The 26844-nt window shown below is 48.6% G+C and overlaps 6 protein-coding genes across 7 annotated transcripts; 3 read left to right on the forward strand and 3 right to left on the reverse strand.

Moving 5' to 3' along the window:
* Positions 1 to 561: 561 nt before the first annotated feature.
* Positions 562 to 3171, forward strand: LOC129374408 (uncharacterized). Its single transcript, XM_055052812.1, has 2 exons — positions 562 to 592; positions 2369 to 3171. The coding sequence occupies exons 1-2, from the start codon at positions 562 to 564 to the stop codon at positions 3169 to 3171; spliced, it is 834 nt and encodes a 277-aa protein (XP_054908787.1).
* LOC129374583 (solute carrier family 35 member F5-like) lies at positions 1237 to 10471 on the reverse strand. Its single transcript, XM_055053052.1, has 16 exons — positions 10348 to 10471; positions 9437 to 9668; positions 9197 to 9346; positions 8973 to 9035; positions 8797 to 8877; position 8107; positions 7681 to 7868; positions 7284 to 7365; positions 7109 to 7196; positions 6958 to 7022; positions 6779 to 6883; positions 4508 to 4667; positions 4352 to 4442; positions 4124 to 4278; positions 3253 to 3327; positions 1237 to 2235 (listed from the first exon to the last, which is right to left on the reverse strand). Exons 2-15 carry the CDS (start codon positions 9569 to 9571, stop codon positions 3255 to 3257), a joined length of 1437 nt encoding a protein of 478 aa, XP_054909027.1. The 5' UTR covers positions 9572 to 9668; positions 10348 to 10471; the 3' UTR covers positions 1237 to 2235; positions 3253 to 3254.
* Positions 10472 to 11229: 758 nt separating this feature from the next.
* On the forward strand, positions 11230 to 20046 carry LOC129374429 (symplekin-like). The gene is given in 29 exon segments (XM_055052835.1): positions 11230 to 11371; positions 11630 to 11752; positions 12379 to 12444; positions 12553 to 12606; positions 13127 to 13200; positions 13280 to 13406; positions 13484 to 13733; positions 13803 to 13973; positions 14075 to 14314; positions 14383 to 14528; positions 14601 to 14722; positions 14724 to 14746; positions 15002 to 15096; positions 15099 to 15220; positions 15289 to 15439; positions 15755 to 15990; positions 16227 to 16308; positions 16383 to 16496; positions 16724 to 16871; positions 16951 to 17111; positions 17626 to 17734; positions 17823 to 17923; positions 18005 to 18095; positions 18266 to 18367; positions 18822 to 19009; positions 19079 to 19255; positions 19331 to 19414; positions 19480 to 19641; positions 19810 to 20046. Coding segments are annotated over 28 exon segments (3630 nt in total). The 5' UTR covers positions 11230 to 11371; positions 11630 to 11689; the 3' UTR covers positions 19981 to 20046.
* Positions 20047 to 20505: 459 nt separating this feature from the next.
* On the forward strand, positions 20506 to 22560 carry LOC129374427 (uncharacterized). Of its 2 annotated transcripts, none has more exons than XM_055052832.1 (8): positions 20506 to 20776; positions 21343 to 21432; positions 21507 to 21586; positions 21656 to 21771; positions 21841 to 21941; positions 22131 to 22199; positions 22274 to 22332; positions 22412 to 22560. In XM_055052832.1, the coding sequence occupies exons 1-8, from the start codon at positions 20585 to 20587 to the stop codon at positions 22536 to 22538; spliced, it is 834 nt and encodes a 277-aa protein (XP_054908807.1). In that variant the 5' UTR covers positions 20506 to 20584; the 3' UTR covers positions 22539 to 22560. The 2 variants fall into 2 exon arrangements, with proteins under 2 accessions (XP_054908807.1, XP_054908808.1); XM_055052833.1 differs by having other exon boundaries at positions 21844 to 21941.
* On the reverse strand, positions 22516 to 25595 carry LOC129374426 (asparagine synthetase domain-containing protein 1-like). Its single transcript, XM_055052831.1, has 3 exons — positions 24258 to 25595; positions 23618 to 23799; positions 22516 to 22833 (listed from the first exon to the last, which is right to left on the reverse strand). Exons 1-3 carry the CDS (start codon positions 25593 to 25595, stop codon positions 22587 to 22589), a joined length of 1767 nt encoding a protein of 588 aa, XP_054908806.1. The 3' UTR covers positions 22516 to 22586.
* Positions 25536 to 26513, reverse strand: LOC129374428 (ASNSD1 upstream open reading frame protein-like). Its single transcript, XM_055052834.1, has 4 exons — positions 26357 to 26513; positions 26149 to 26202; positions 25719 to 25794; positions 25536 to 25646 (listed from the first exon to the last, which is right to left on the reverse strand). Exons 1-4 carry the CDS (start codon positions 26426 to 26428, stop codon positions 25606 to 25608), a joined length of 243 nt encoding a protein of 80 aa, XP_054908809.1. The 5' UTR covers positions 26429 to 26513; the 3' UTR covers positions 25536 to 25605.
* Positions 26514 to 26844: the final 331 nt, after the last annotated feature.

Consider the following 26844-nt stretch of genomic DNA (forward strand, 5'->3'; position numbering starts at 1 on the left):
AAATATGTTTTGCTAGCATCCCTAAAATGATACATGTTTTGCAAAAACTCTTATTCTGATAACCAGATAGGACATTTAACTTATAAGTTAATTTAGCACTGATAAAAATTTACAAGTATTTTAGTCAGCGCTTCCAGGATGACCAAGGGCTAGCTAAGCTAAAGTTAGCTCCTGAGAGCTAATGACGTCCTCATAAAGCTACCAGGATGACTTCCTTAAGTTGATTTACAAGCCTTGGTCTGTTTATTTATTCGTTACGTCAATCAAGTTAATTTACAGTTTGCTTTTAAAGTTTAAAGAACAGGAAACATGCCTAGATTAAAGTTCAGCCTTTATTCAATGAATTATAATTTTCCTTAAGGTGGATTAATTCCAGTAACTCCATCAGTAATAAATATTTATTTTACCCAGGCTGGTGTTTTTACATCAGTTAATTATTATATTGTTCTCATTAACTAATATTTAAACACTGACGCTTGAATGTTTTGGTGAAGTTTTAAAATCAGTTTTCCATAATAACTGAGACGGAAACAAACTGGCTCCAAGCCAACTGAAGCCTCCATGGCTGGTTGGTATAACTCAAAGGTCAAAGGTGACTGTGCTTGCCTAACAGGGAGTTACGACATATTTAGTTGATTTATTGTCTTATTACGGTGCAGAACTGTTTGAACGTTGCTGATACCGAGATCCCAGAAAAGGGAAGATAAATATTAGCGTGGCCGTCAGTCTGGTGATAAAGAGCAGAGGGAAACCAGAGTTTATATTAAATCCTCCCAACAGACTCATTCTGCAGGAATGCTGCTCAGTTTAGCCCAGGCGTTCCCAGACAGCAGCGCCCCCTACCGGTACTGCATGCAAACGACCGTTTTGACGTTAGCTTACCATGGCTTTGTTTAAAAGTAATAAAGCTTCAGATCAGAACACAAAATAAAAGCTGAATAAAACATGAATGTTACAAAACTTCGACTGTTTCCGACATGCAGCCATAGTTCACCGCCATCTTTGATCCGAGGCCTGAACCTACAGACCAAACACTAATTATAGACTAAATATTTAGTTCCAAACTGAGACATTTGGAAACTGACAGTGAAAACGTGACTCCCCTGGATGCAGGATGTTCAATCAGGAACTGTGACTGCTCCCCCTACAGGGCGGGATGAAGATAACCAGGAAGTGACCTAAGAATCAGCCTGTGATTGGCTGAGACACGTTTCCAAAACAAAACACACCTCACTCTGAATTTTAGAAAGATATGTTTTAATAGTGCACTGAAGTATGAAAACAGTTTTGAAAAATAAAAGAATTATTCACGAACTGGTTGATAAAGGGGCGATTATTATTAACAAGATAACTTTTTAAGCTTTTTTCTTTAGATTGTACAACATCCTCAAAACAAGACAGAGAACCTGAGAAAGAAAAACCAACCCATGATTTCACAAGCACCATTATAAAACATTAATGTTCTTTAAATCTTCTCAGCTGAAATCACCACAGAAGAAAAAAACAGAAAGTGCAACAAACAAAAACCAAGAAGCAAAAACATTTAACCGGACGAACCGAGAAGAGTCGGTTTCTTCTGCTGAGGACGAGTTCACAGGAAGGAACGATAAAGTAGGAGAAAGAAGAAGAAGGAGAAGGAGGAGAAGAAGAAGAAGAAAAAGAAGGAGAAGAAGAAGAAGAAGAAGTGCTTTGTTTGAGGACAGAAGTCCCGGCAGACAGGAAGCTCCGCTGCGTTTTCAGCGTCACTCAGTAGAAATCTGTAGTGATTGATAAATAAACGTGTTTCTTCGCCTGAATCGAGTTTCTGCTCTGATCTCCATTAAACGGAGGAAACTCAGAGCAACCTGAATCATTTCATTTCCTTTGAGGTTAAAGGTCAATCCATCCAGGAGAAATTAGTGTTCTGGTCCAGCGGTTCTCCGTCACGTTTAGTTCTTCACTGGTTTTGAGCTTCAGTTTGTTCTCAGGTCCAGATCAGCTGTTCTGGTTTCATTCGCCTCAAACGAAGCAAATAAAGTTGGATTTAACTGGATGTTTGATTTTAAACTGATTCCTGAAAACAGCAGCACTAAGTAGAGCCGACTCAGCAGAACGACGATCCGACCCGGAACCGGTTCTACAAAACCAGAACTGACACAAACAACCACAAATACAAGATCAGGCTGGATGGATGGATGACAGGCACAGGTTCAACGCCCAGGAAGCTTCCAGCCTGTTGGCTCAGCGGCTCCACGGCTGCAAGAGAAGGAAAAACTCTTCATAGATCCACCCTATATAGATCCACCCTATATAGATCCACCCTATATAGATCCACCCTATATAGATCCACCCTATATAGATCCACCCTATATAGATCCACCCTATATAGATCCACCCTACATAGATCCACCCTACATAGATCCGTCCTACATAGATCCGCCCTACATAGATCCGCCCTACATAGATCCGCCCTACATAGATCCGCCCTACATAGATCCGTCCTACATAGATCCGTCCTACATAGATCCACCCTACATAGATCCGTCCTACATAGATCCACCCTACATAGATCCACCCTACATAGATCCGTCCTATATAGATCCACCCTATATAGATCCACCCTATATAGATCCGTCCTACATAGATCCGCCCTACATAGATCCGTCCTACATAGATCCGCCCTACATAGATCCGTCCTACATAGATCCACCCTACATAGATCCACCCTACATAGATCCGTCCTATATAGATCCACCCTATATAGATCCACCCTATATAGATCCGTCCTACATAGATCCGCCCTACATAGATCCGTCCTACATAGATCCGCCCTACATAGATCCGCCCTACATAGATCCACCCTACATAGATGCGTCCTACATAGATCCGCCCTACATAGATCCGCCCTACATAGATGCGTCCTACATAGATCCGTCCTATATAGATCCGTCCTATATAGATCCACCCTATATAGATCCACCCTATATAGATCCGTCCTACATAGATCCGCCCTACATAGATCCACCCTACATAGATCCACCCTACATAGATGCGTCCTACATAGATCCGCCCTACATAGATCCGTCCTATATAGATCCACCCTACATAGATCCGCCCTACATAGATCCGCCCTACATAGATCCGCCCTACATAGATGCGTCCTACATAGATCAGTTTTTCAGGAACGTTTAACTAACTCAACATGTCACATTAGTCATTCTGAAATGGAAATATTAACTGATGATACATGTGAAGTTCTGAAATCAGACTGACCTTCAGAAGGACGATCCGTCCTGCGGGGAAACCGAGTGCAGAGGAATAAGGCTTTCAGACTGTTCGTCTGACAGTCTGAGGAGGAAGAGGCACATTGTCATCATCATCCTCACAAACATATTCTCTCCATATTTGGGTTTTACCCCTAAAAGCCAGCAGCTTTGTTTTTATTAACTTTTAAATAACTTGTTCGTTTCTGCAACAATGGAGGCCGAATCTCCGGCCATTAGTTAGCATGACAACGGGGTCTAAAACGAGGAGAGAAAACGATGAACTACGACGACTCAGACCGCAGGGTGAAGGTCTGAGCCAATCAGCTTCCGTTATTACAGTGATGTCAGAACGGCATCACACCAGGAAGTCACTCCACAACAGAACTGATGTGACCAGAACCTGCAGATGTTCTGCAGCTGATCCACATCTGAACTCGTCTGACTTTCTTCTCCTACTGCTCTCCAGTTCGCTCAAATTTGAACTGTTCACTTTTTATTTTCTGTTTTATGACGTCTGCTCTGGTGTTCTGTCGGTTTTATAAAATGCACAAGTTTGTTCAGTTGAACGGTTGTCATTTTAAATAGTACTGCTGCTTTAATGGGAGTGTTCCTCTCCACCGGCGCCCCCAGCTGGTCAACAGGAGTTAGTCCCTCCATTACACATTCTAAGGTCAGAATCTTCTCAATTCATCGTTCAATTTTGTGTTTTTTCAGCTTTTCCAGAGAAATTATTCGCAGATTGAAATATTTTGACTTTGAACGATCGCGTTACCTCTGCGCTCGGTGCTTCCTGATCATATTTTTGACCGTTTGGGGCCGCCGTACCTCTGCGCTCGGTGCTTCCTGATCATATTTTTGACCGTTTGGGGCCGCCGTACCTCTGCGCTCGGTGCTTCCTGAACATGAAGGTGTAGAGGCGGCGCAGCGCCAGCAGCACCGGGTCGCAGTTGTTGTAGTGGCAGAGCAGCGCAGCAATGAAGAAGGAGAGGAAGACGGGGACGGCTCCGGCAAAGAACAGCCAGGAGAACCGGACCTGCAGAGGGACCAGAGTTAGACCGGAGCATGGAGAGGAGTCAGGGGTCAGAGGTCAGGCTTCAGGGGTCGACCTTCTGCAGGCAGATGTCTGCCAGAATGGAGAGCGGGATGGTGAGGCTGAGAGCCAGAGTCCCAATCAGAGACGACGTCAGGAAGCAGCCCCTGCAGAGGAAAACACGTCACTCATCACGACCCGGTCCAAACGCATTCTGACCTTCGACTCTCACCAGAGCCACAGGAACTCAGACAAGACGGTTCCGATCAGGCCGTTGATCAGGATGTAGGTCCAGACCAGCTGGCTGGGAAGCTCAAAGGCCTCGAAGCCGGAGAAATGGAGCAGCAGGAAACCGGGCCAGAGCAGCAGCAGGTTGAAGAGCCCCACGAATCCTGGAACACAGACACAGATATATAAATATATATATTTACACAAAACACAGTCTGAGGAGGAAGAGGCACAAATTTGAACACCAGAAAAATACAAAAATTTTTTTGTTCACCAGAAAATACAAAAATTATTGGAAAATCAGTTCATTATTCAACCAAATCTACCTCCTGGTATTAAATGACATTATTATGTATTTTACAGGCACATGGTGAGATTTTATAGCACAATCAAGTAACTACCTGAAGTTGTTATGAAATTGCAATATATATCAAATATCAGTTAAAAGAAGTTTTAACTGATATTTTGTAATTTAACGCAGTGAAATTGGGCGTCTGTCTCTTTAAGATGCTTCTGCTCTTTTGGAAGCCTTTATTTTTAATAAGGCAAACATGCAAAAGCATTTCTCAGTTTTGGATTCACAATAATTGCCATCCAGTTCAAGTAATGAAACAAATATTATGTCTTGATTATTGTTGAGTTACTAGAATTATTTTCTTTTTTTATTAAATATTTTATTTTGGTCCCCAAGTCCTGAATCTATTGCTGTTAATTTAATTTTAATGAGTAAAAGTAATTTTAAAAAGTCATTTGGGCCCCAAACTGTCAGGAGCCCAGGGCCCAGCTCCTCCCTAATCCGGCCCTGGATTAAAGAAACCTTTAAAGCAGAGGAGCCCACAGTGGGGCCCACAGTGGAGGCTACGATGGGGCCCACAGTGGGGCCCACAGTGGAGCCCACAGTGGGGCCCACAGTGGAGCCCACAGTGGGGCCCACAGTGGAGCCCACAGTGGAGGCCACGGTGGGGCCCACAGTGGAGGCTACGATGGGGCCCACAGTGGGCCCACAGTGGAGGCTACAGTGGGGCCCACAGTGGAGGCTACGATGGGGCCCACAGTGGGGCCCACAGTGGAGCCCACAGTGGGGCCCACAGTGGAGCCCACAGTGGGGCCCACAGTGGAGGCCACGGTGGGGCCCACAGTGGGGCCCACAGTGGAGGCCACGGTGGGGCCCACAGTGGAGGCTACGGTGGGGCCCACAGTGGAGGCTACGGTGGGGCCCACAGTGGAGGCTACGGTGGGGCCCACAGTGGAGGCTACGGTGGGGCCCACAGTGGAGCCACAGTGGGGCCCACAGTGGAGCCCACAGTGGGGCCCACAGTGGAGCCCACAGTGGGGCCCACAGTGGAGGCCACGGTGGGGCCCACAGTGGGGCCCACAGTGGAGCCCACAGTGGGGCCCACAGTGGAGCCCACAGTGGGGCCCACAGTGGAGGCCACGGTGGGGCCCACAGTGGAGGCTACGGTGGGGCCCACAGTGGAGGCTACGGTGGGGCCCACAGTGGAGGCTACGGTGGGGCCCACAGTGGCCCCCTGAGGGCCGGCATCCTGCACGTTTTATTCTCTCCCTGGTGGTCAGTTTCTCCTTTGGCCTCCAATGATCCATCATTGGTTCCAAGCAGAGACTGAAACACGCAGGACGCGGCCCTCAGGGGCCCTCAGGGGCCCACTGGGCTCTCCTGCTTTAAAGGATTTTCTTTAGGCTTTGCTGTTTCTTTAAGCTAATTCCCAAAGAGCTGCTAACCTAGCGTACCGTAGCTTTAGGGCTGGGCAATAAAACAATAACTTTATACATCGCCATGGACACGTGATCAATATCAACCGATAATTCATCTGATTCATTCAGTTCAATATATAGAATATTTACTGAGCTCCAATCTAGAACTGCACAGGATTCTGGGAAATGTAGGCACACCAAAGACTTTAGCCACAAAGCTAGCTGGGTGACATCAACACTCTTTGGTTACCTAGCAACAACCTGCTGGGTAACAGTCCCCCCCCCAACTTCAGTTGCTTAGCAACAATCTGTATAGTAACTTAGTTTTATCATTGTGACTCAAAACTGCTTAAAAATAAAAAACGAGGTGGAGAGAAAACAGGAAACAGAATTTTAGATATTTATACCAAAAACTATGAAATTATATGAAATGATTTTTGACTTTGTCCAGTCCTAAAGTAGCTGATGAGCTGAAGGATTTTATGTGTTAAAACCTGAAATCAGTGATAAAGTTCAGTGGAAGAAAAAGCATTTAGAAGGGTTTAATAAAGAATCGGCGAACCAAAGAACATGGGGATGTCGAGCTTATCCTCGCGGTCCACTCTCCTCTTGATGAGGACGATGTAAACGGCGTACAGCACGGCCCCCGCCAGCGACCACAGAGAGCCTGCAGGACGCTAACGGTTAGCCACAGCTAGCTAAACGCTTCCACCAACGGAGGGACAGTAGATCTGAGGTTACCTATGACTCCTTTCTCATCAGGGCTGTCCATGCTGGACAGACTCACCAGAGCAACTCCTCCCATGCTGAAACACAGGAAAACCAACAGCAACAACATTTACCATTGAAACAACTCTTAGCTAGCGCCTGAAAAGCTAAAGCACCTGCTCACCTGAGAGCCACGGCCAACAGTTTGGACAAGGTGAACCGGTCGCTGCTGTTACTGGGGAAGATGGCTGCCAAGATGAGCGTAAAGAGGCCTGAAGAGGGAAGTGACATCACACAAGGTTTCAGTCAACATAACTCAGCTAAACTTCAGTGTCAGACATAGAGGAGGAGAGAACGACCTGAGGTGGAGGACAGGATGTTGACGATGGCCACCTGCGTGTCAGACAGAGCTTCCTGGTAGGAAAGGTTAGCCAGGAACCACTGGAAGTCAGAGGAGGAAGGGACCAGTTAAAGATGAAACCTGTTCTAAATATGATCCAGTTTAGAAAACACCTTTAAGCCAGTCAGTTTGTGTCGCTAACTAAAAAGCTAACTGTGCTAAACATAGAGGGCTTAATCTACACTGGTATTTAGCAGAAGCTAACGTTAAATTGCTTAAATGCATCCATAATGCCCAGTTTGTTCATTTTGTTTGATCAATAAAGTTTCTTGTGCCTTAAACGTTTCAAGTTATCAGAACATTAAAGCTCTAGGCGAACCGTTAGCTCCTCTGTGTGGAGGACCAGTTTTTCTCACCACAAAGCAGAAGAAGCTGATTTTAGCCACATCGGTGATGGTTAGCTTCCCCACTGTGCGCAGCAGGGCCTCGTGGTCCTTGGCGGCAGGGTAGGACATTCGGGACAACTTGGCCTCCAGAGCCTGGGTAGACGGCAGCTGACGCACCTCCATGATGTTGCTGAAACGAACCCGTTGCTTTCTGGAGGCTGGGGGGTCGGAGCAGGGGATTCATTTCAACACCTCCAACAAACAAAAAAAAAAAAAACAAAAAAAAAAACAACCTCCAAACAGGAAGTACATCATCAGACTTAAACCAAAGACTTATGGGTCAGAACAGGACCTTCACTGATGCTAACCAGCTACACAGACCTGCAGATGTTATCATCAGGAGATATGGTAGCACCCAGGGCTATGTTAGCACCAGAGGCTATGTTAGCACCAGACGCTATGTTAGCATCAAAGGCTATGTTAGCGCCAGAGGCTATGTTAGCACCAGAGGCTATGTTAGCATCAAAGGCTATGTTAGCGCCAGAGGCTGTTAGCATACGAGGCTATGTTAGCATCAAAGGCTATGTTAGCGCCAGAGGCCATGTTAGCACCAGAGGCTATGTTAGCATCAAGGCTATGTTAGCGCCAGAGGCTGTTAGCATACGAGGCTATGTTAGCATCAAAGGCTATGTTAGCGCCAGAGGCCATGTTAGCACCAGAGGCTATGTTAGCATCAAAGGCTATGTTAGCACCAGAGGCTATGTTAGCACCTGCTGGTCATCTGAGATGTTGGGAATAATACTTTTTTTCTGGTTGTTTTAATTTATTTTAAATTTTATTCAGCTTTTTAAACATCTTTTTGTGTAGTTTTTGAAACGTTAGCTTGATTTCACATATTTATTAATTTTCTGATTATTATATGTAATAATTGTATATCCTGTACTACATACTATATAAATTTTTTTTTTCTTTATTAATTCCTAAAATCATTTGACATTTTCCATTATCTTGGGATTGATCTTGATCTCTGAAGAATGAAGGACTCCAGCTGACCTTTGACCCTTGTCTTTTTCCAGCCTGGTTCGTGTCTGTAATCAGTAATGAGGTTTGAGTTTCATTTAAAGCTGAAATCAGATTTAAACTCACCGCTTCACAGTCTACAGGTAAACAGTCGTACGGATTGGCTGCTGCGTCCTGGAACTTCATTGGGACGTAGAGCGGCTCGCTCTGCACAAACCGGACAAAGAAGAAACTCTTTACCGGCAACAGACAAACAGAGAGCGGCTGTTACCCTGACAGACGCCTCAGGGGTCAGGACGCACCAAGCAGTTGTTCACAGCGCTGTCAGTGGTGCAGGGAGCAAAATAGGCCTCAGCGTCAGCAAACTGCAGCAGAAATGAGAGAAAATCAGTTCCTGACTCAACAAAAAGGGTAAAAAGATCAAAGTTTTCAGGAGAAATAACAGAAAACATGAAGCAGCTTTCAAGACCACATTGCATCAATAAAATTCTAAATATTTGCAGCCTAACAAAGCAGAGTGACTTACGAAGGCAGTCTGGCGGCGCTTCAGGGCGCCACTGCACTGCTGGCGCCAGGGGCGCCACAGCAGGAAGCCCAACAGGTAGAGAACAAACATGGAGGTTTTGGTGAAGGTGCTGAAGAACGGCTTGTTGTAGTCCTGCCGCTTAAAGATGTACTGGAGAGAAGGTCAGAAGAGAAACAGTGAGGGTGGTTTGTACTGGTACTGTACTGGTTTCCAGTCTGTATTTCAATGAAAGCTGGTTACCGTGGTGAGCTCAGACGAGGCCACCCAGATGACATCCACCAGCAGCAGGATCACCACCCCCAGGGCCATGCGCCGCCGCTGGGCCGCCGCGCTGCCCTGAGAGCTCATCCGGTTCATAACGAACACCCATTCCATCAGGACGCTGCACACACCCAGACGGCCAATCAGGACGCTGCACACACGCAGACGGCCAATCAGGACGTTGCACACACCCAGACGGCCAATCAGGACGCTGCACACACACAGACGACCAATCAGGACGCTGCACACACCCAGACGACCAATCAGGACGCTGCACACACCCAGACGGCCAATCAGGACATTGCACACACCCAGAGAGCCAATCAGGATACTGCACACTAAAAACAGCCAATCAGAAAGCATCTCCTAATCTATTTTATTGATTGTTTTTCATTAAGTGATTGAAGTTTTTGTCATTCCTTCAAATAAAATCTTAAACGTGTGGCAAGTCAGATCCGAGGAGTCTATCTCCTCTGCAGGTTGTCCATCTTAGGTGGTTGCTTTAAACGGAACCAGAACCTCCCTGACCTGCTGCTCATGCTGGTTGGTTTCTACAGAACCTCTTGTCCCAGAACCAGAACACCTTCAGTTGTAAACCCAACTGGACTCTGGTACTGACCAGGTTAACTATGGAGTTAGCTGGCACTGAACTAAATTCAATGCGTAGCACAGCTTTCATGTTTATATGTAATAGTAATGTTAGAAACCAATTCACCGTTCTTCTTTAATCTACAATAAACAACATTAAGGTCAATAAGAGGCATAGATACTCGTAAAACGTCTGATGTTCAGGTTTAAGTCGCAGTTTAGCCAAATGTTTATCAAGCTAAGCGCTAATAAGCTCAATTACAATATCAGACTAAAAATGCGTTAAAATCAATTTTTCTTACCTGAATGTTTAACCTCGTCATTTAATTTGGCATTATCTAACTGTCATTTCACTCCGTGCAGCAAAATTACCTAAATCACTGGTTTTACTGGGAAACTAGAGCCACTTCACTGGTTGTAAACATTAGCATTCCTCCTCTCTTCGTAACTAGCTAGCAGAGTCACTGGCGGCGCAAAGCCTTCGGGGAAATGTATTTCTAAAATGTGACGGAACAAAAACTAGAAACTCGAACAGGTTTCTTAACATTAAGATGTTATTTTATAGATAAAATTGTCTCAGTATTTACATAGTATGTGTACAATGTTACACATTTTATTAAACTGTGATATTAAAGAAGCGAAATATTATCATATTTTTTCTTCGCAATTTCATGTTTTGTTTTGTTTAAAGTTGTAATAATTATCTGAGTTCTTTGTGTGAATTCATAAACTGAAAAAAGCCAGTCAATTTATATTTATAATTTATTCGCCTGTTTGAGTTAGAGAACTCAAAATATGTCTCAGTCTTTGAACAGTGGATAATTTATTCAATTGAATTCATTACATAAATAAAATAAAATGTAGAAGATTTTTTGCTGAACTGCTTTGTTTCTAAATCTGAACGAGAAAGACGGCGAATAAAAATAAGAAAGGATGGACCCTGGAAATATTGGGAACTGAAGGAAATAAGGATACAATTTATTTAATTACGAAATATATGTTATTTAACTGTATGACAGAAAACTAAAACAGTATATAGTGGATCAAAGATAGTGAGACATCCTCATACAGTCATACATTATCCCAAGACATGCCGATCTGCCTTCTTTACACTAGGGGGTGGTGCTGCACAAACGCGCTGATTCAGAGCTAAAACCGGAAGCAGAAGAAGAAGAAGAAGAAGAAGAAGAAGAATGGCTTCTTGCCTTCCGCGCTAACAGTTTTTGTTTTTGTAAGAAATAAATGAATTAAATATTCTGGAAAGAAACTATTTTCCTGTCGGCCAGCTATAAATACTTACTTTAACAAGAGGACAGAATTAAAGTGGTATGTTTTTGGGTTTCAAATGTTTTAATTAAGTTAAAACGGAGCAGGTTAGCATCGTGGTTAGCATATCGGGTAAGATAACTGTGGCACTTTCTAATTAAAATTCGTTTTGAACCTTTGTGATTATTTTATTTGCTCATATTCATGACGTAAATATCAGACACTTTATTGTTAGTGACTCGGTTCGTGTTTCGGTGTGAAGAATTTGGACTCCAGTTTTCTGGTTAACTTCCATTGAATCGGTTCCATGTTTTCCAGGATTTTCCAGGATTTTTCCAGACCATGCCGTCCTCACTGTGATCCACTAACAGCAGCATCATGGAGCTTCCTTCAGATGACGGGGAGCCGCCTGCTGTCCTCGACGTCACCACCAGCGAGAAGGTAATGATAATGAATCGATAAAAGAATCCAGACCGAGAGAAACTGATCATCCAACTCATTTTTTCTGTTTGGGATCATGTTTCTGATCCCACAGAAACATCAAATTAAAGGTTCTTCAGAGAGTTGTAGATTTTACAGGAAGGACCTCCTCTAGCAGTCTGCGTTCCAGCATAATGAAGCGGATGCTCAGGGTTGGCCATCATTTCCTGATTTTATAAAGAATCATTCGTTGCACCTGACCACATTTAGATCAGGTAGTCAAGAAATATGGTCTGTCACCGTAGCAACCATCTCCTGTCATGGCGATAAGGTTGGAGCTTCATCATCTGCCTGTAGCTTCTCGGCTTTGAGTAAAGGAGGCAGCTGAGTTGGTTCTTCTGATGCAGACGCTTCCTTTAGAAATCCTCTCAGATCCTGGCCTGGAATATCATGGATTTCAGGATTTTGTCTGGGTTTCCTTTACCGTTAAAGGACAGAAGAAAAACATTTAATAGATATTTATGGAGCAGCAGTTTCTGCTGCAGAGATAATTTTGTGGAAAATGAAGCTGCTGCTGTTGTTTTATCTGAAACATTTCTCTTTTTTTCCTTTAGAAACCATAAAATGTTTGTTTTGTTGTTCTTCAGGTGGTGGAGCTGCTGAACCAGGCGGCTCTCATCCCCACAGATGAAAAGCTCACTGTTCTCAAACAGGTTTGTTTGTTTTCGCTTCAGTAAAATCCATTATTCTGTGTGTTTTTGAAGGGGCGCCCCTGCTGGCAGGTTGTGCTGCAGTTGCTCTGATTCTGTTTGTCTCTTCAGGTTCAGGAACTCATCATCAACAAGGATCCGTCTCTTCTGGACAACTTCCTGGATGTAAGTAAAAAAACTGAGTTATGGAAAAGTAAATAAAAATAAGGCTGGATGAAGATGTTTACACCTAGAATAAAGACACTGTTCTATCACAAACTTCATAATAAATAACTGAGTTCTTCAGTTTTAATGATCTATTGACAAAAATCTTCACATTTCCTGCCCCCTGCTGGTCAAAATGTGTAAAACATTAGAAGACGAATCTTTTTGACGGATTGATGTTTGACAGTTTGGATTTCAGCTGTTTAACGGCATATTTAATCAACAATCTATACATTTAGTTAAGCATTTATTGATCACACGTTATAGGACATGATTTAATGATGTTCATTTAAAAAGATACAATTTCAGCTTTCGTTCTGTTTTCATTAAAGGGATGTTGATGATTTTGTTATATTCTTCTCCCATTGATAAAGATTTTTATCTTAAAGTCGAACTTGATGAAGCTGCCATTCAATCAGAGTTTATGTGATTCATCATATTTTAGTGTTTCAATCTGATTTTAAATGTTTCTGTTGATCAGGAGATCATTGCCTTCCAGACGGACCGGTCCATGGAAGTCAGGAAGTTTGTGATCGGGTTCATCGAGGAAGCCTGGTGAGCTGCCAGAACTCTGCTGGTTCTGGTCCTGATTTTGCTCCAGAACCTCACTTCCTGTGGTTTCTGACCCGTTCAGCAAACGGGACAACGAGCTTCTGCTGCGGCTCATCGCCAACCTGAACCTGCTGCTGAAGGACGACAGCGTCAACGTGGTGAAGAAGGCCATCCTGTCCCTGACGCAGCTCTACAAGGTCGCCCTGCAGGTAGGAGGAGCGGGCCGACCGGACCCAGCAGAGGGAACCCGACCTTTTACCTGATCCGTTCTGGCTCTTCCCGCCAGTGGCTGGTCCGGTCCCGGTCGGTGTCGGAGATGCAGGAGGCCTGCTGGGACTTGGTGTCCCAGATGACCGGAGACGTTCTGAGCATGCTCGACTCGGAGAACGACGGCGTCCGGACGCACGCCATCAAGTTCACCGAGTCGCTGATCGTCACACTGTCGCCGCGGACGCCCGAGTCCGACGTCCCCAAGAGACAGGAAGGAGACATCAGCCTGGACAAGGTCCCCAGGGACCACCCCTACATCCGCTACGGTACGGCCTGGGGTCAGAGGTCAGAGGAGGCGTGGCGTGGCGGCGCTAAAACGTGTCTCTGGTCTGCAGACGCTCTGTGCGAGGAGGGGAAGGCGGCGCTGGACAAGCTGCTGAAGTTCATGGTTCACCCGGCAATTTCCAGCATCAACCTGACAACCGCGCTCGGCTCCCTAGCTACCATCGCGAGGCAACGCCCGATGTTCATGTCCGAGGTGGTGCAGGCCTACGAGACGCTGCACGGTGGGGTCAGAGGTCACAGAGGTCTACCGATGGACGGACGGACGGATGTTTGGTTGGATGAACAGTTGATTAAACTGATCAATTGATAATTACCCCCACAGCCAACCTGCCCCCCACCCTGGCCAAGTCCCAGGTGAGCAGCGTGAGGAAGAACCTGAAGCTGCACCTGGTGTCGGTTCTGAAGCATCCGTGCAGCCTGGAGTTCCAGGTCCAGATCGGGACGCTGCTGCTGGACCTGGGCATGCCGCAGAGCGAGATCAGCCGCAACACGCCGCCGCCGCGCGAGCAGAGGAAGCGTCCGCGCTACGAGCCCGCCGCCGAGGGCAAGAAGGTCAAGATGGGTGGGTGACCCCCCTCGCCTGGCTCTGCCCGGCCGCCACTGGCCTAATCAAAGTCCTGTTGCCCTCAGAACCGGCGCTCATCGAAGACGACGAGGACAAAGAGGAGCCGGTACCGCTCGCTGCCCCGAAGCCGGCGGCCGCCCCTCCGCAGTCAGCCATCGACCTCACGGCCGAATTCCTGCGACCCCTGACCCCGGAGAAACGTCGCCAACTGGTGAGACGCCACCACTTCCTGTCTGTCTGTGTCGCCCTGGACTCGTCCAGCTGACGCCCGTCTGTCTGCCAGGTGCTCATCAGCATGGTGTACCTGCCGGACGTCATGCCGGCGTCCTTCCAGGCCACCTACACACCGGTGGAGTCGGCCGGAACCGACGCCCAGATCAAACTGGCCCGGCTGATGGCGACCAGATGACGGCGGCGGGATCGGACCAGGTCAGCGCCGCTAACGGCCGCAGGGCTTTCTGAGCTAGCATGATGGTTTACTAGGCTAGCATTTGGAGGCTAGCTGCATTAGCATGAGGAGCTGTGCTAGCTAGTGGCTAGCTGCATTAGCATGAGGAGCTGTGCTAGCTAGTGGCTAGCTGCATTAGCATGAGGGGCTGTGCTAGCTAGTGGCTAGCTGCATTAGCATGAGGAGCCTGTCAGAAATCCGGGCAGCTGTGACATCACAGTGATGTTTCCTGGCAGGTCTGGAGCAGTGCAAGGCGCGGGAGGACGAGTCGGGGAAGGAGGAGCCGGCGGAGGACGAGTCGGGGGGGAAGGACGTCCTGATCAGACGGTCGCGCTGTCCTCCATGGTGGGCCAGGCCATCTCCGTGGTGGGCGGCTACAGCGAGAAGCCGCCTGCCCCCGAGGCGCCCGCCGTCAAGAGGCTTCCTGAGCCCATCCTGCCCTCCGTCCAGACCAAGTGAGCCCGCCGGAACCAGAACCGACCTGGTGGTCTGTCGGCCGCCCTGACGTTGTGCTCCTCTGCAGGATGGCTGGCGCCGGCGGCAGGAAGAAGGTGTTCCGCCTGGCGGACGTGGTCCAGCCGCTGTCCGACTCGCAGATCGGATCGCTGTCCTCCAGAGCCGTGAAGCGCATCCTGCACTCGGAGAAGGCGGTCACCCAGAGCGGCATGTCCCACGTAAGAGCCGAGGGCGGTCCGGTCCATCTGGAAAAATGGTTTAGGTGTGGATGATCAAAGATGAACAGAAACAGGAAGTTTACTCTGAATTTCTGGATATTAATAACAATAATCTGTTTATATCAAGTGTTGAATATTTGATATCAAAATTTAACTGCCAATTAACTTTTTACCAAGTTAAAACAAAGTAAAAAAATACCTGAAAGCATCTCCAGTATTAGGTTTCAGTTGCTTTCTGATTGGCTGGTTGAGAAATACTCATCTGTGATTGGCTGGGTAAGTTTCCATGGCTATGTGATAATGATGATGATGCAGGTCAGGGTGAAGCTGCTGTCCCGGCTGGTGACCCAGTTCGAGGGCGTGATGAAGGAGGACGTCCTGGACTACGTCCTGGAGGACATGCGATGCCGTAGCGACCTGGCCTTCTCTCTGCTGTACCAGGAGTACAACAGCTACCTGAGCCAGCTGCCGGCAGGCCTGCTGGACGGATACGACCACTGCCTCTACACGCTGCTGTCCGGGCTGCAGGAGAAACCCGAGCAGAGGGACGGGTCAGTGGGGCGCCGCCGCGGTCCACTCTGTCCTCCAATGTGTTCTTCTCCCTACCCTTTTCCTTCCTATTTCCTTATTGGTGCTGATCCAGTTCTGGATTTTCTAGTCACCAGTTTCTGTTGAAATATTCAACATAAATTAAAAGATTAATTATTTTTGGCTGAAGCTGAATTTCTGGGAAAGAAGCTGGAATGTCTGTAGCAACCGGATCAGTCCGACCCGTTTTCTGTTCCAGGCTCTTCACCAAGCTGGTTCTGGAGGCTCCCATCATCACCGAGTCGGCGCTGGAGGTGATCCGCCGCTACTGTGAGGACGAGGTGACCGAGACGCGCCGTCCTCCGCCTCTGGCTGTCCTGCTGAGCTGTCTGCTGACCTCTGACCTCTGTTTCAGTCCCGGGTTTATCTGGGCATGACGACGCTGAAGGAGCTGATCGTCAAGAGGCCGTCCAGGCAGTTCCAGTACCTCCATGTTCTGTTGGACCTCAGCTCCCACGACAAAGAGAAGGTCTGGTTCTGCTGACTGGGCCGGGCCGGGCCGGGCCGCTCCCCTGGTTTATTCTGGTTTCATCAAATCCATCCGTCCTGATTTTATACATGAAAATGGAGCAAATATGGCCTGATCAAACTGATTCTGAACTAATGCTAATGCTAAGCTCTGATGAAGCTTGTGCTCTGGATCTGGTCAGATAAATCTGAAGCTAATGCTAAGGTGGAGCTGTGGATGTGCTGCAGGTGCGCAGCACCGCCCTGGCCTTCCTGAAGCGGATGTATGAGAAGGACCACCTGAGGGACTACATCGAGAAGTTTGCCCTGAACTACCTGCAGCTCCTGGTTCACCCCAACCCGCCCTCACTGCTGTTCGGCGCCGATAAGGACACGGGTCAGCGTCCCTCACCGACCCGGTACAGCGCAGGAAGCGGCTACGTTTCCAGAGGGACTAATGTCTGATGTCCCTGCAGAGGTTGCTGCTCCGTGGACGGAGGAGACGGTGAGACAGTGTCTCTTCCTCTACCTGTCCCTCCTTCCGCTGAACCACCGGCTGGTCCATGAGCTGGCGTCCGTCTACACCGAGGCCATCGCCGACATCAAGCGCAGCGTGCTGCGCGCCATCGAGCAGCCGGTGAGTCTGTCCTCAGGTCTCCTCTAGGAGACGTTTGACCAGACATTACGGGGTGTATGTATACTTATGACCCCGTGTGGATCAGCAGAGTCAGCCGGTCTGGATCTGCAATCCGACCCAACAGTGAAACGATAACAATCTTCATAAACATCAGTTCTGTTGACGCTACGCGCCTCACCAGCGCCTCTAATATGCTATTCAGTGGAAGCTAATGCTAATGCTAATTTCATCCAGGTATCAGTGACATAACATGTTGGCCTCAACAGAACCAAATCTGTCATGATGTAGCTTGTGATTGTGCGCTGTCCAGCAGCTCAGGATGAATTTGGGCTCATTATCTGCTGCTGTTCCTCCTGCTGTACAAATGCATCAGCTGGGAAAATGAGCGTTTTCTGTGGCATCAGAACCTGAGAGGCTAAAGCACGCGTTCTGGATCTGAGACATTAGTAGTTAGAATGACTCTGCAGATCTATAGAGCTGCAGCTCACCCTGACTGTTGGGTTTTGTCTTTCAGATCCGCGGGATGGGGATGAACTCTCCAGAGCTGCTGCTTCTGGTTGAAAACTGTCCTAAAGGGGCGGAGACTCTGGTCACTCGCTGCCTGCACATTTTGACCGATAAAGGTAGGAAAGATCTAAACCCAGACAGAAAAAAACACGAAGGTCCAGATGGGACTGGTCCGGTTCTGATGCGTGTCGTTCCTCCGCCCAGTGCCTCCATCGCCGGAGCTGGTGGAGCGGGTCCGGGACCTCTACCACAAGCGCGTTCCGGACGTTCGCTTCCTGATCCCGGTCATCAACGGCCTGGAGAAGGTGGAGTTGCTGGGGGAACGGGCCGGGTCGGGCTGGCGCCGCTCGGCTGGCGTTTCGCTGACGGTTCTGTTTCCTCCTCAGAATGAAGTCATCCAGGCTCTGCCGAAGCTCATCAAGCTCAACCCCATCGTCGTGAAGGAAGTCTTCAACCGGCTGCTGGGAACTCAGCACAGTACGACTCTGACTCCCCACCAGGGGGCGCCGCTTCCCCCGCGCTACTGCTATGCAGCTTAAACATGTTTTTCTGTCAAACTAGAGCAAAACCTGTTGATAAATTGTCTTGATGCAGCGAAGCGGTTCAGCAGTTAGCCGTTAGCTAGTGAATCTGGTTTCTGTTGGCAGGTGAGGGAAGCTCTTCGGTTTCTCCACTGACTCCAGGAGATCTGCTCATCGCCTTGCACAACATCGACTCAACAAAGTGCGACATGAAATCCATCATCAAAGGTCAGAGTTCAGACACCAGCTGCTTCAGGGTCCCAGCGTTTTAGTAACACCCTGATGTGTCACGAACCGCGAGAACAAACCAGGCAGCAGAAATAACGAGTTGAACTGAATCATTGACAGCTGTGATGTTTGAGTCTAAACATCAGAAAACAGCTCCTAAAGTAACAAAACTAAGATTTATTTGAGAGGACGAACTTTATTCAGTATCATTTTAAATAAGTTGTCCCACATGGCATTTAGCAGAAGCCCTGAACTACCTGCAGTAATGCTGAGGTTAAATTGGTTAAATTGAACCTTGTTGATTGATGCCTGATGTGTCGCTGCCTGGTGTTATATCGCCCTCTGGAGGGCCGGATCTGTTGCAGTCTTCATCCTCACCACTAGATGTCAGTAGGGGTATTTTCAGGATGTTTTTGGTGGTTAAATATGTCTGATCTCCTGTGTGGGCCGACAGCCACCAACCTGTGCTTCGGGGAGAAGAACGTCTATACGTCGGAGGTGCTGGCGGTGGTGATGCAGCAGCTGATGGAGCAGAACCCGCTGCCCATGCTGCTGATGCGCACCGTCATCCAGTCCCTCACTATGTACCCGCGCCTGGGCGGCTTCGTCATGAACATCCTGTCCCGCCTCATCGTCAAGCAGGTGAGCCACCGCCGCCGCCGGGTCAGCCGACTCCATCGGGTCGGCGCCTGACCTCCGCCCGTCCTCCAGGTGTGGAAGTACCCCAAGGTGTGGGAGGGCTTCGTGAAGTGCTGCCAGCGGACCAAGCCGCAGTCCTACAGCGTTCTGCTGCAGCTGCCGCCGCTGCAGCTGGCCAGCGTGTTTGAGCGCTGCCCGGAGATGAGGGCGCCGCTGCTGCAGCACGTCCTGTCCTTCACGCCGCATCAGGTCAGAACTCTTCACACTTCCTGCCCGCCACGCTGCGCTGCACCACGCTTCTGACCGTCCCCTTCCTGTCCACAGCAAGCTCACATCCCGACCTCCGTCATGGCGGTGCTGGAGGCCCACAAGAAGCCCGACCCGGCGCCAGCGGAGCCGGTTCTGGAGGTCAGCGCCGTTCCTCCCTCTTGGTCCGGTCGGGTTCAGGGTCTCACTGTCCTCTGATGTTCCAGGAGGAACCGGCAGAACCAACTGTCGTACAGCAACCAGGACCAGAACCAGGACCAGGACCAACGCTACAGCAGGAAACCGTTCTGCTGAGGGATGAAGAGGAACCGATGGAACAGGAAGAGGCGGGGCCACCGACACCAGAGACCACCGACCCGGTTCACCAGGTGAGCAGACTTCCTGTTCTGAAAGGTCACCACAATCTGGAGAACCGACCCGACTCTGGTCCGAAAAACCAAACGAAAGACTCTAGAATGCAGTCGAGTCTGAGTCCCAGTGGTTCTGACCCGAAACAAGAACCTGGTCACTTAAAGTCTGGAGGAACTTTTCTGCAGGAAGAAGATCCGAAAGTCGCAGAGGAACCAGAACCAGAACAAGGCCAGGAGCCATTGGAGGAAACAATGGAGGAGCCCGAGGCCGAGCCATCGGATCAGTCGGAACCGCTCACGGTTCCAGAACCGGAGGCGCCGCCTGCAGCTGGAAGCGGGTCGGAAGACGCAGAGTAGACCGACGGTTCTGCTGCTGTAACCCGGTTTACCCCGACTGGGTCAATAAATGTTAGTTTGTCAGAACTTATGTTTTGTCCTTCCTGTCGGGTCAGAGGTCCAACATGAACGGTTCTGGTCGGAGAAGACGAGGATCAGAATTTATTTCATGCTTTGGTCCAGAGTAGAAACATAATGCACTCAAGTTTAATATTTGATCCAAATGAGTTTTCAGGGTAAAACGGTTCCACTGAAAATGAAAAAGGATTTTATTACAAATTATATTTAATTACAGTAACGTGAGGAAATGCAGCCTGACGAGCGACGACACATGAGAACCTAGCAGCAAATTATGTCCATAGAAATAATATTTATGATCCAGTCAGTTTTACAGAGTTTCTACTTCTGCTGGTGTTCTGGACTCTGTGGTCCGGTTCTGCTGTGTTCTGGACTCTGTGGTCCGGTTCTGCTGTGTTCTGCAGATTTCATGAGTTCCTCCAGCAGGGGGCGGTAGAGCGCTAAAGAGCTCCTTCCAAACCTCTAAAGAAGAACAGGAACTTTGCCTCAGTTCAGCCGCTGTTCTGGTACCAGAATCCCGACCCGGACTGGCCCAGACAGGATCCAGATGAAGGCCGTGATTCTCGCCGCGGGCTACGGAACCAGACTGCAGCGGGACGTTTCGTCCGACCGCAGCGGCAGGTTCGCTCACCTGGTCGGGGTCCCGAAGCCGCTGCTGCCGGTGGGCCGGATCCCGCTGATCAGCCGCTGGGTCCGGGCGCTGACCCGGTCCGGAACCGTGGACGGGATCTACGTGGTGGTAGGAACAAATACTCCAATCACGGTTCAGTAGAGATGATCAAACGGAACCGAAGGGAATGATCCGGATCGGAACCGGTTAATGAACTAAATGACCCGATTTCTCAACTCCACGCAACCTTTGACCCCTCGAGTTAAAAAGCAACACAGCCAAACTTGAACTGTTTGGGTTCTTCTGTGTTCCCGGGCCGGGCCAAGGCAACGCGACCTCAGCGGCCCTGCTTCCGGTCTCATTAAGGCTGAAATTTCACTGAATGCTGTTAAATGTGATTCGATCAGATGAAAGAGTTTTCAACATCTAGTTGTTTGGAAAACAAGCTCAAATCTAAAAGTTTAATCTAAACTGGGATTTGTTCACAAATGTAGTTTAAAAATGATCAAACTGGTGGAAGCTGGACCTGTTTAATCCTGTTACTATAGCAACGGGAGCCTGTAGCTTTAAGAACTTTCCATCATTTAGTTTTGCTTTAATCTGAATAACCTGACATGCAGTTTGGAGTGAAGCCAGATTTAAACGTCAGATGGTTTTAAATCGGACCGCCTGGTTCCGGTTCTGCTCTTCCCCAGACCAACGCTCTCCACCAGGCTGCGTTCGCCGTTTGGGCCGCAGAGTTTCCAGAAGTGCAGATTCTCAGTGATGAGACGCGAAGCAACGAAGTAAACTAATAGAAACCCGTTAGAACCGCTCCGGTTCTGATCCGACCCACATTAACGTGGCCTGTCCGTCCCAGGAGCGGCTCGGCGCCGTCGCCTGCCTGCAGCTGGCGGTGAAGCACTTCGGCATCCAGGACGGCGTGATCGTCATCGGAGGGTGAGTTCTGGTCGGTCTGGACCCGGAGCGGCTTTCGGGGACTTGATGCCGGTTCTGATGTTTCTGCAGCGACACGCTGTTCAGGGAGGACTTCAGTCTGGGTCGGGTCACACAGAAGGTTTCTGAGCTGCAGGCCCGGAGCGCCGACAGCTGCCTGCTGCTGTGCTACCGCTGCAGGGACGAAGGTGAGATCACCATCATCATCATCATCATGCTGCAGTTAGTGGAAGGACGAACGTTCTCCTGCTGCTCAGCAGAAACCCAGAAGTACGGGATCCTGGAGGTGGATGACGACCTCCGGGTTCTCCGGATGAAGGAAAAGCCGCGGCCTTCAGAGACCGAGTCCAGGAGAGCCGTGAGTCCAGAGCTACATGCTAACTGCGCTAGCCATAAAGCATGCCTCATCAGAACAGTTAGAACACTGGATTTAGCAGAAGCTAATGCTAACAGGCTATTAGAACAGAGTTTAGCTGGTGCTGTTCCACTATCTAATGATATTCCGTCTCGTAGGTTTTGACCTGTGAATATTGTAAATGTTTCCCAGTGTCCGTGTTTCTACGTGTTCTCCAAGGAGAGTCTTCCTCTGCTGGACGCCTTCCTGGAGGAGAAGAAGGTCAAATTTAACCCCAACCACGAGTTTTAGCTTCCAGGCGTTCAGATTCTCACTGAGAAACTTTGTGTCATCAGGACGCTCCGATCGAAGAGCGCGACGCTCCGGGGAACTTCGTGTCCTGGCTCATCCCGAGGTAACAGGAAACGCTCCTTCAGCCGCTCAGACGTCCAGAAATGATTTAAAATGTTGAAACTGGATTCTGACGTCATCAGGAAGCCGGTTTTCGCCCATGAGATCTCCGGACGCTTTGACGTGGGAAACCTGCCGTCTTACCTGGACTGTGACGTTTACTTCAGCGAGAAGCTGGAGGACAACGAACCGTTTAAAGGAGCATTTTAATAGCAAATGATTTTAGACAGATTCAAACAGGAAATCAGAGGCTGCCAGTCACCCGGTCAGGAGCCTCCTGCATGTATCGGACGCCTTCTCCCGCCGGTCCTCCATCTTGGCTACGCGCGAGCCAAACTGCATGGCCCGCTTGGGCAGGACGGCCGATCGGCCGAGGCCCAGCCGCCTGGCCGCCGCCCGCAGGAGCAGCTTCTCGCCGACGCCGCGCGGCAGAGACAGGTCGGCCTTCAGCCAGACGGGCAGCGAGCTCAGGTAGCTGACCACGCCCTCGTCCAGGTACGGAAACCTGCAGGGACAAACGGGACGCAGCGGGTCGGATCAGAACCAGGCACATTCTGAGCAGCAGAATAAATGAATCATTTAAAAGCATTTATTTCCTTTAGCTCCCACTCTGACCTTTAATCTCCCAAAGTTCATCTGTCATCAAAGAATAAAATTTGACCAATAAAAGGATTTCAAAAATCTACTTTGATTGTCTTTTATTGTTACTATTTTCAGAAAAAAGCCTCAATAAAAACCAAAATATTTTCATAAGAAACTTTTGCTGGTTTTTGTTCTGCATGATGGAATGAAAAAAATAAAAACTTTTTAAAATAAAATTATAAGGAAAATAATCTAAAATGAGATTGGAATCAAATTTTATGATAAAAATATAATTTCTACTTTGCTAAAACTTAATATTCACAGTCTGGGATATTAAACACCTTTTGCCATATAATTTAAGTTGGAGATTTTAACATGTTTCTAATATTGCAAACAAAAAGGTCAAATTAAAAATCTTTTTATCTGATTAGACTTCAGACTAATCAATCAATCATCAAAAGAAGGAATTAATCACCAGGAAATAATGGGTTAATCAGAGTTATTAACTGTCAGATTAATTGATTTCTATAATAATCTTTAGCTGCTCTGGTTTTTATTTTAACTAAACGGGTCTGGAAACTTCAACCAGCATAAACCTGAACTTTCCACCTTTATTTTGTAACAAAAAGAAAAACCCAGATTTTAATGTTCAATCATTTCCATCAGATTTCTCTGAAAGTCATTTCCGGGCTGCTGACTCCGCCTACCTGGCCTCCTTCCCGTGGTCTCCCACCGCGCGGTCGTCCCGGCCCAGGTTCCTGGAGGAGATCCGGCCCAGCTCCATGCTCAGCTCCTCCAGCAGCCCCCGGAGTCCCGCCGTCCGGAACCGGACTCTGTGGCGCGAGTAACCGGCCAGCTGCTCATCGGCGCCGATTCCGGTCAGAACCACCTGCAGAAACAGGAGCGTCAGCCGGACTCACGTTTTACTGCGTGGATCGTTGATCAACGGCTTGCATGAGAAGAATAAAATAACATAAACGTTCCAAGACCCAGAATATAAAATCTGGGTTCATCCAACACTTTATGGGCTTAATTTGAATAAAACAAAAACATTTAAAAGGTTTTTTTTTTTTAGCAGAAACTCATCTATGCTCAGTCTGAAACGATTCATCATGATTCATCCATTACTGAAATAATTGTCAGTAGAGATGATTAGTGCTGGTTCTGATTGGCTGGAATGTGACGATTTAGATGATTAATCACCAGAATAAACTGTTTATCAACAATAAACCAATCAGTCTAATGTTGTTCTTAAATCTGAAGAATAAAGAACAAAAATCTGGATCTGCAGGTCGAACCATGAAGAAAACAGGAAATCGTTCTCGGCTACAGAAGGTGAAAGGTCACCTTGGCTGAGGAGGTGAAGGGTCTGGACCCGCCGCCCTCCATCACGGCCCCGACGCCCCTGGCAGCGAACCAGACGGCGCAGCCGATGCTGTCGTCCAGCACCGAGTCCAGCGGAAGCACCAGGTGTCGGATCCGCTGCCGCCGCGCCTCCTGCAGCTCCTCCGGCGTCACGTTGATCTCCACGAAGTTCCAGCGCCGCTCAGGATTCAGGCCACGCAGTTCCTCCAGACCGGCCCTTCCTGTCAGCCGGTCCGGAACGTCAAAGGGGCTGAAGGTCCGGGCTGCAGCCGGGTCGCCGTTCGGGGAATCCTTGCTCCGCTTCTTGTTGTGGTTCTTTGGCTCCTGGAGTCTGAAGGCGACGTTCAGCAGGTCGATGGGATGCTGAGCGGGAACATGGCAGTCCGCCAGAGCGGCCAGGACCATGGAGTCGATTCCTCCGGAGAAAAGAACAGCGATGCCGGCAGAACCGGCCGGAGGAGGCGGAGCCTGGATTCGTCTCCGCACCGCCTCGCTCAGGACTCGGATCAGGTGATCCGCCTCATCCGGCCGCGCGCTTCCCTCCAGCAGCTCCTCCAGCTCCCGGACCGACAGCCGCGACTCGGTTGGCGGGTCAGGGCTGGAGACAGGAAGTGACTCGTTCAGAGGAGGAACCGGGGCGGACAGAGCGAGCCCGGCCGGGTTCATCGCCGCCTGGCAGCCGACGGGAAGGAATTCCGGGCTGGTGGAGGGAATACCAGGATGATCCCAGGGAAAAACCTCCAAGGAAACGGAACCGGATCGAGCAAACTCCTTCAGGTTGACCCTGAACACGCCGGCGGCCGGGACTTCTTGCCAGCGCTGCGGGTCGGAGGCCGGACCGTGAGCCGCCACTGAGGTCAGGGTCATCGTTTCCGCCGTGAAGCTCCACAGTAAGCTCCGCCTGCCGAAGAAGTCCCGGCCGAACCAGAGGCACTCCGTCGCCCTGTGGTGGTAAACGAAGGCCCAGGGCCCGCGGACCGCTGACAGCACCGGCAGGATCTCAGCGGCGGTTCTGCAGGACTGCAGCCTCTGAGAGAGGACGGCGGTGTCGTTCCGGTCCGGATCCACCGGAAGGCCTGCGAAGATCTCCCCGTTCCACAGCAGAACGTTCCCGTCGGCGTCCCGTAGCGGCTGCGGCGTGAGGAGGCCCCGCATGTGGAGAACATGGGCAGAGAACAGGCACCGGTAACCAGAGTCCGTCTCTGTAACCGAGACGTCCCGGCTGGAGTCCGGTCCTCTCCTCTGCAGAGGTTCCAGGACCGCCGGGTCCAGTTCCTCTGGAGCCGCGGACCGACTCAGGAGGCAGAAGATCCCGCACATGGTGATGACCTCACAGGTCCTGCTGCTCCTTCTTCATGTAGTCCAACTCCTCTGCAGACAGAACGGACCGAGATCACGACTCCATCAGGGTCAGAAGACACGACCCGGAAAAGATCCACTTACTTTTACAGGAACTCAGAGTCTGACTTCTGTCAGCCAGGAAGAAAACGTTGCTGTTCCTCTGCTGGATGTAAACTTTCTGCAGGAAATAAACACAAACAAGGAAACAGATTTGATCGTTTTAAACAATCAGTCCAGACAAACTGAATGGCAAAAGCAGCAGTTTGATGGTTTAGGAACCAAATAAAGGATTAAAAAACATGAAGATTATTTTGAGCTGATGTTTGTTCATTCAACAAGTTAGCAGCAAAAAGAATGTTGGAATTGACAGTGTTTGTTTTGTCAAATTTTTTCTCTATTAATTATGATTAATCAATAAGACTCTGCAATTAATTGGATTATTTATTTTAACCGAGACCTGTCACTGTAATTTAAACTGAAGGCCAGGTTGTGATTGGTGGAGCCACAGCATGTTAGCTTTAGCTCTGCTCACCCTGTTTTTCTTCAGGTTACAAAGCTCGTCCACAATAATCTTCTGCTCCTTCACCTAAAAGATGAAATAATCAAAACAAAAACACTCAGCTCGTGAGAAAGTCAGAATATTCATCTAACGCATCCGAACCTCAGCACTAAAACATGTGAAAGCTGCTCATCATCCTCTACATCAGCGAGTTAGCCGACAGCAACTGGTTTTAACGAACCTTTCTGTTCACTTCCTCCAGCGCTGAATATTCACTCACATTATCGCTGCTGCCGCAGTTTGTTTGAGACATTTTGTCCAAAACGGAACTAAAACAAGCTATTTCGCTATTTGACGGAGCTAGCAACCGGCTAGCAGGTTCATCGCCGGGTTTGGGGTTTGCCCCTTACAGACAGCTTCCGGTTCATGAACGATGAAGAGTCGGAATCACACGTCGACGTCGCCGCCATATTGCGAGAGGCAACAAACAAGAAAAAATACAACAAACTTGCTGTGTAGTTTATCCAGCCATCATATACAGTTGATTTAAAAACATTTAAGGATTAAAATTTTGTCAATATTATGACATTCTTCTTTATTTCAAAGTAAAAACCAAATCCAATAGTTTGAAAAGCTATATTTGGTTATGCAATGTTTTTTAGATATATTGCAAGACTAAAATTGATGTTCAAGTGTTCCGATTTACAAATTACATGAAGTGTATGTTTA

This window comes from Poeciliopsis prolifica, unplaced genomic scaffold (genome assembly GCF_027474105.1).
Source record: "Poeciliopsis prolifica strain line A6 unplaced genomic scaffold, Auburn_PproV2 SCAFFOLD036, whole genome shotgun sequence".
NCBI lineage: Eukaryota > Metazoa > Chordata > Actinopteri > Cyprinodontiformes > Poeciliidae > Poeciliopsis > Poeciliopsis prolifica.